General features: G+C 43.9%; 1 protein-coding gene across 1 annotated transcript; it reads left to right on the top strand.

Moving 5' to 3' along the window:
* The first annotated feature begins 5,020 nt into the window (after nucleotides 1-5,020).
* LOC144654603 (F-box/LRR-repeat protein 8-like) lies at nucleotides 5,021-6,614 on the top strand. Its single transcript, XM_078514792.1, has one exon. It carries the CDS (start codon nucleotides 5,169-5,171, stop codon nucleotides 6,282-6,284), a length of 1,116 nt encoding a protein of 371 aa, XP_078370918.1. The 5' UTR covers nucleotides 5,021-5,168; the 3' UTR covers nucleotides 6,285-6,614.
* Nucleotides 6,615-8,090: the final 1,476 nt, after the last annotated feature.

Here is an 8,090-nt window from a genome sequence, read left to right as displayed (position 1 = left end):
TGGGCCTGATGCGGACGGGAAAACGGACGCTCGCTCCCTAGCCATCAATCAACCCCCGGGCTCCCTGTTTTCCCGTCTTACAGCCTTTGCCGTCCGGCCGACCGGCGCCTGGGAACGAGGCAGATAACCACTCGTATCCAACAAGGGCGAATGGAATAATTGTTTTGTATTCTTAAAAAATGTTCATATTTTGATCCAAAGCGTCATGCAGACTTTAAAAAAGAATAACAATGCTTGTTGTAAAAAAATGAACGTATTTCTTACAGCAAAGGTTGTACAACTAGTGCAAGGTCGCGGCTAAACAGGCGAGGGAGATGTGGTGCGAAGCAAAGGAAGGATGTTCAGCAAAATCATAACAAGACAGGTGAGAGCGTTAATGGTGACTGTGACCACAAATGCAGCTTGAAGAACAGAAGATACCTTTGCAGGATTTATAGGAAGAAATGTGAAACCACAACTAAGGAACGTTGTGTTGTCTATGGTGTGATTCATCTTTGCGGGTCTCCTGTCTTCATATCGTTTCGTAGGATTTCCTCTTCCTTACTTATTTAGTTGAGTTCAAAAAACTTTAATCACTCGATGACGATTAATTACATTTCATTAGCAATCTATTTATTGCGGTTATACCACACAGGACAACCCCCTCCCCCCCCCCCCCCGCACACGGGCCTCCGAGAATAGTGTGCTGCCTCGCTAAGGCTCACCAGCAACAATGAACCAACTAACAGGGAGCTTGTTGTTGTTGGCAGCGTCGATGTTGATACGGACCTTTGACATAAGATTTGCTAGTTTGTTAGTATTGTGTTCATGAGTAGGACCGTTCATTTTTTATGAGGAAGGGGGGGGGGTGCTGGTGGGATTTGAGGGAGGGGTCATGCGAAGAAATATGGCTTCAAAGGGTGGAGCAGGCAAAAAAATATGGTCAGTAAGGGGGGTCACTGAAAATAAATATACTTTAAGTGCTGCCAGAATGCCCAAAATAACATTCCTGAAACTTAAATTTTCCCGGGGAAGCATGCCCCCGGACCCCCTACTTTGTTACGGTATGTACCCCTACTTTGATATTAACTCAACCCAACAGCATATTGGTTACAAATGCAGTCAAACCATACTTTTAAACGGCATCCACAATAAGCTGTCAAGGTAATGTCAGCTTTATGGAGGAATGTAGTTTGCCTGTTATTATGACTGAACAACTAATACATTCTTTAGTCATAACGCTTGATAAATAATTGTTTTTTTTTTGGGGGGGGGGCATCGGAAAGAAAATTGGATTTCGAGGGGGGGGGGCAGGAAAAAAATTCCGATTAAGAAGGGGGGCCATAATTTATAACAGTGACTGTCTGTCAAATCCCACCCAACCCCCCCCCCCCAACCCATGAGCGGTCCCTTAGAGTTTCAGATTTACTCTGCTAACAGCATGCCAGAACCTGCAAGGAAAATGAAATCTAAGCTCAAACTATCGAGGTCCCCAGTCGTCTTTTGAGTCCGTCTTGAGTCGACTGCTGAGGAGGGAATCATGGGAAAGAAGAAGAGAAGTGACAGAGAGAGTTTCTCGCCTTTCCTCTTTCCCAGCAATCTTCGCGTCTTACAATTTTCGCACAACAGACGACTCGACTGGGGACGAGTCAGGGAATCGTCAGGGAATCGTCAGGACGCAGAACGCCCAGTGATAAGAAAAGCGATAAGAAAAGCTACGTACGTAGACTAGAGCCTAGCCTGCGAGCAGGCTCACCTTGCGGCATGCGCGAATATACTTTGGGGCACGCGCGAGAGTGGCGAGCGTAGCGATAAGGCGGGGAGCGGCGCCAATAAAGTGAGCCTGCTTTGATCTCTGTATATTTTTCATTTCTGCTTTGCCTGAGCAAAGTGAAATACCATTGGCCGAAAGGCGAGAAAACTGTCAATCTGTTTACTTTGATGAGGTGCGATCAGATCCCCACGGAGTCGTTCAGTTTGCAGCGGGTCGTCGCTAATCAGTATTTAACAATCAGCAATAATGGATAGAGAGTCGAGTGCGTGTATTTCTAACGTTTCAGCGAAGTTCTAGTTTGTTTCTGCTTTATATTTTAACCTAAAAAAGGGAGCAGGATACGCTTTAAAAAGTTTGTTGATGAACTGAGATGTACTCACCGTTTTTGCTTGAATAGGTCTTCGTTTTTTCGCACTCGATTTCCCTTTAATACAGCCGGTGCATATTTCTTATTTTCCGTGCACAAGCCTGGCTGATTTATTCGCGGTAGTTGTCACTTGTAAACCAACATGTTAGCACAGTTTAGCGAGGATAACACCGGTGAATCCTTTCTGCTTTGACGCTTGAAACAAATTTTCTGTTGCTATCGCACGAGCAGACTCTCCATATTGGACTTTTAACGAACATGCACACAGTCGGCAGAAATCTCTAACCGAAGGAAGAAGAGGGTTTTTTCAACGCTCGGTTTTTTTCTTCGGTGTAACATTCACAACCGACATTATGGAAAGTTTGAATTGGAAATGTTCCCGATAAATCTGAAACTAACAGGCTTATTCGCTGTCAACGTGGGACGTAGCTTTCTTTTTCACCTTTCATTTTCTGTTTTCTCATAATTTCAAAACTCTTACGTGTATAAACGGTCATTTTGTGTTTATATTCATAATTATCTTCTAGGCCCCGTAGAAGGTAGAAGAAAGTTTCCTTGCAAACGAAAATATCGCGCAAATTTTTTTAACCGTTTGTTTTTACCCCATTTAACTGTTTCAATCTCTTATCAGGGTCTCAAAGGGGTTTAGGGCTCCAGGGCTCCGGGCTAAAAATGCAGGGCTCCAGGGCTCCAAGACGAAAATGTCAGGGCTCCAGGGCTCCATATCACCTGCTTTCGGGCTCCGGGCTCCACTATGATCAACAATATAAAACTTATTTTGCAACGCTAAATCAAGTCCGCAAATTAAAACGTCCACAATTCCGACCAGTTTTTTAAACCCAAGAAGCTGGTTATGAAGATAATCAAGTATACTTGTAATAAGTACTATCCTCTCTTCAGATTCTGTTTCTTTGTGGCAGTTTACACGCACAAACATACAAAATGCAGTCATAAAACAAGAAAAAAATGCAATCTGGGATTGCGAATGATCAAATTTCAAAACGCTGGGCACTGGGCTCCGCGGAAAATTTCTTTGGGCTCCGGGCTCCGCATCCAAAAAAGGATCAGGGCTCCAGTCAGTAAAATGATGGGGCTCCAGGCTCCAAAGCAGAAATTTCAGGGCTCCGGGGCTCCAGGGACCCCACTTTGAGACCCTGTCTTATTCTTGACGTATTAAGGTCACTTCGAAAGGAACATTCAAACGTTTCTCGTTTCTCTTCCCATTTATTTATCCAAGATCATATGTTTCTCCTTATCTCATTCTACTTCTCCTCCTCTTCTTCTCCTCTCCTTCTTTTATCACTCCATCACCTCCTCCCCACCTCCTCCTCTCCAGCTCATTAGTTACCCTCCCTACTCTCTCCTCAAATCTCTCACTACTCTTTTCCCCTACCCTCTTCTTCCAACCCATTTACTCCTTCCTCTCTTCTCTTTCTTTCTCATCCTCTTTATCTCTCTTTTCACTCCCCACTTCCTCCCCTCTCCCCCTCTCCTCTCCCCCCCCTCTCTTTTACCCTCCCTCCCCTCCCCTCTTGTTCATACTCCATCACTTCTATCTACTTGTCACTCAAATCCTCTTTACTCTCTTCCTCCTCTCCCTAATAAGCTCCCTCTCCTCTCCTTTTCATCATCTGAACTTTGTACCTATCATCTACCTACCCTCATCTATCAAACGTTTCTTCTTTTTTGCTCCTTCTATTACCTCTCCTTCTCCAATCATTCCTCTCACTCCCCCCCTCCCTCCTCTACTCTTTCAAACACTCCTTCCCCCTTCTTCCATCCTTACCACTCCTATTTCACTTTTAACCTAACCACTACAACCTACACTCATCCATTTACATATATATTCCCCTTCTTATTTATCCTTCCCCTCTACACTGATAACCAATTTGTTACTTCCCCCTAGTCTCAATCCATCGTAATAGTACCTACTACCACTACCACAAACATCTCAGTACTCCCTCTCTTTACCTCTTCCTCCTCTCTCTCTCCTCCTCCTCTCCTCTTTCCTTTTTATCATCCACCCCACACTTTACTCTACACTAACCACTTTCGTATCCATCCTGCCAGTCTCTACCCCCTCCTCACAACCTTTCCCTCACCTCTCCCTTCCTCTCCACTTCCCACCTCTATCCTCTGTCCTTACTATCTCTACTCTCCATCTCTTTCCTGACTCACATCTAGACAACTATCTTACAACACATCCAACACTGCCCTTTACTCTATATCTCACAAGACTAGTCAAAGTGTCCACTCGCGCTCTCTAAGCCTTGGCTGCTCACCATCACATATCAGAAAAGACATTAGATACTCGGGGGCGGGGGCGGGGGGGGCCGCCCCCGGGCCCCGCGGCCGGCGGCGCCGGGGGGGCGGCCGCCGGGGCGGGGCGCTCGCCCGTGGTGGTGCGTTCGCTCCTCCGGTCGCTCCCCCGGTGCCTCCACTCTTCGTGACTTCGGTCGTGCCTCCCGCGGCGCCTGGCCCGCTCTCCGCGCGTCCTCCCCGGGTGTCGGCGCGGGCCCGCCGCCGTCGGGTCTTCTCTCCCGTCCCACTGAGTGGTTCCGCGAGTCGACGCGCGCCGCCTGCCCCCGCGGCTTTCACCATGCTCGGCGTGCTGGCTTCGGCGTGCGCTCTCTTGAGCTGCGGTCCGTTGCATGTTTCTATGTTTTTCGGGGTACACATGCTCAGTTTTTGTTGTCAGCTTTCCGTTTGATGACTTGATCTTTCAAAGATTGTTACGATTTTTACTGTTCAAGGTTTACGAGAAAATCCGGCACTTCTCTTTGGCTGCGGAGGTACCTGTTTATCCCAGCAGCCCGTGCTTTTTTTTCACACCAAGGATTTCTTTTTCTATCATTCAATTTACATTTTTAAATGGATTTTTTCTTCGCATCTTTGGAGATTGTGTATTGTCTAATAATAGGACAAGTTGTAATAGTGTCACGAGGTCGGTAATAGCATACTTGAATATTAATGAAGCGTTCAAATTCTTTTCGATCGGATCAACGCTATTTACAGCTGAATACAGCTGTTTGACTCCGGATTTTATCGATGGAAGAACAGAGATGGGAAAATTTGCCGGAGCACGTTGTAGTGGGGATCTTTTCTTATTTAAACCTATCCGACAGATTTACAGCTTCACTTGCTTGTAAGCGATGGCGAGAATGTTTCGATTCCCCGGTGTTATGGCAGACATTTCTGTTCAAATTCGTCGACCCAAAGGAGTTCAAATACGGCAAATGCCTGGAGAACCATGGTCATTATCTTAAGGACGTTGAGATTCACTGCGAACAAGAAGAGAAAATCAACAGGGAAAGCGCCTGCACGCTTATCCGCATGTTAAGCGTTACTAAAGTGCGAAGGCTCGAGAGGTTTACTGTGAAGTTTGTCGGAGAGAATCCTTTGTTCTACGCTGGTCATGAATTCATCGACTGTTTGCGAGATTTGTTCGACAAACCAAAGGAGGATTGCAAAGTTTTGTTCACGTTGAAGTCAGTGGACCTTAGCAAACTACCGATTGCTTACAGCGATGATTTAATTAACTGCCTGGTGGAAAATAATCCCGATTTAGAGTCATTGAATATTCAAAACGCTTCGCTTGTTTGCAAAGTCACTTCCGGTTGCATAGAAAATGTGGTTAACAAGTGCCGGAAGTTGAAGTCACTTGCTCTTCACCATACCAGTGTGACTGAGGAGATACTGATGCTGCTAACCGAAGAGGATCGATCCGCTTTGGAACATTTGTCTATTGACTGTCGGCGAGAGGAAAAGTTTGGAAAAGATATAACATCAGAAACGTGGGAAAACGTCAGCAAGAAGATTCCGAAGCTTCGCGTCACGCTAGCGTTCGACTGTTCGTGTCCCATGTTCAAGGTAGACACGATTTTAAAGCCAGAAATACCGGTAAAAACCTTGCGACTTGAGGTCATGTCCAGAGTTGTTCCCCAAGTTTATTTTGCGGCAGTGAACTACAGTGAAACATTAGAAAGACTGTCAATCAGCACCACAAGCAGTCAAGAACTGGAACAAGCCTTGATATATCTCGCCTCAAAATGTAACAGACTAAGTGAACTATATGTGTTCCAGTGTTACATTTCTCAGGAAACGAAACAAAAGATTCTGGAACTCCGTCCTCAAATGAAGAAGGTCTACATTAAAACTAAGTAGAAGTTGAAAATTTCACAACATATTGTCAACATACTGTTAATATATTGTAATGTGAAGTACTGTAAATACTGCATGTTGGAATTAAAATGTTCTTTCGATAATCTGAATTGATGTCTTTGTAACTCGATTGGAAACTAAAGCGCTTATGCTAATGAGGCAAATATTGTAAAAAAGATTCCCCTGTTGACACAAATGGCGTCGGTATTTGAATAACAATACTTACTGTACATCCTAAGCCTCACATTCACGTAAGAAATCCTTTGTCCTGAAACACGCACTCGAGGGCGGAGGCACATGTACGCATTGCAGACCTATTTCATTTAAACCAACTAAAAATCGATCCTGCGACGAACGGTATGCATTGTAGGCCATAAAAGGGAATACTGAAATAAAGTTGTTGATCTCAAGAGTTGCTCGTTTCGTTGTACAACAGAACAATAAAAAGGGTTTGTTGGTAAACCCTGAATATATAAATGCCTAATTATGAACTATTGTCGAAATCTTATTACGAGGTGGATCAGTTTTATTTATCAGATTGTATACGTAAATTTAAATAAAACAGGTCAAGTACGTGACAATTATCTTTGGCAATCGTGTACAAAATCCAGTTCTTATTGTCAAATCCAGCTATGGTTTGCTCGAGCGTTTTTCTATGCAGTATTTGCAATGTGCCTTTGTTTTCCTCTGTTTCCATGGTCCATAAGTTACTTTAATGTCTTGCAATGGCTAAACGAAAAACAACGTGGTTAATTCTTTAATTTTAATAGTAAAATCCTTTTGTTTCAACTTGCCGCGCGGAAGATAAGATTATCAGCACTATGTCCCTTTGTACTTTTTAATCTTCTATAATATATTTCTATTCTCCCGAGCGACAGGAAAATGTTGAGAAATATCACTGTTTGCTCAACAGCGACTATACAAACACGTAAACTGATCCGAGATGACAAATTTTAATAAAAAGCTCTAATTCCTAAGTCGCGTAATCGCTGTACTCATCGCATATGTTAGGCTAATTAATCAGTTTGTTTCTGTTCTGAAGAGTGGCGAAAAGCCGTATTTAAAAACATTTGGGATGATAAACATGGCGATCTGATAGCAACAGGGCAAATATGAACAACGAGCTGAGAGATCCACTTGAAAAAGTTAGCAACTCGCTTCGTCGTGCTGTGAGTATCAACAGAAGCAAAGAGACCGATCTAAGAACAACCATGAACACGATACAGCGCGAACGGAGGAGAAGTTTCAATACTTGGTCTCTAAAACAAGAAAAATTTCTTAGAGCAAAACAGAATCTTGTACCAGCAATGTTGTTTGATGAAGCCTCTCAGACGCAAACCACAAAAAATGCCAACAAACAGCAAGAGGAGAATAAACCACGGAAACGACGCATTACTTTAGTAAAGGCTGTTTCTCCAGTGACTTTAGCAGCCGCTAACAGAAGCAGGTCTCCTGAAGTCAACAACCCACTTAAACTACCAAGTATCACATCGGACCTAAAGAATGGTACAAGACGAAAGAAAAAGTCTAAATCACAAGTGTTACCACCGGTAATTACATTAGCAAAGAGCAGTCACTTTTTTCAAGAAAGTAAAAAAACACGGCGGATTAGCGAGTACAGGCAGCCATATGTCAGTTTTACGAGCGGGGATAGTGACCGTGAAACATTTGAAAACGCAGAGAAGGAGAAAAAGAAGGCAAGAAAGTTAAGTAAGATAGCTGTGTTTGCAGCTGATCAAAAACAACAGTACATTCCATCACTCTCTCATCAATTGTACAGCAAGACTGTGGCGGATGATACTGAAGACG

This window comes from Oculina patagonica, chromosome 5 (genome assembly GCF_052425735.1).
Source record: "Oculina patagonica isolate OP01 chromosome 5, crgOcupat, whole genome shotgun sequence".
In the NCBI taxonomy this organism is placed as follows: domain Eukaryota; kingdom Metazoa; phylum Cnidaria; class Anthozoa; order Scleractinia; family Oculinidae; genus Oculina; species Oculina patagonica.
This window is presented reverse-complemented; position numbering and strand designations above follow the sequence as displayed.

Coding starts and splice junctions, on each gene's coding strand:
- LOC144654603 (XM_078514792.1), top strand. CDS start 5,169: ATGGAAGAACAGAGATGGGAAAATTTGCCGGAGCACGTTGTAGTGGGG.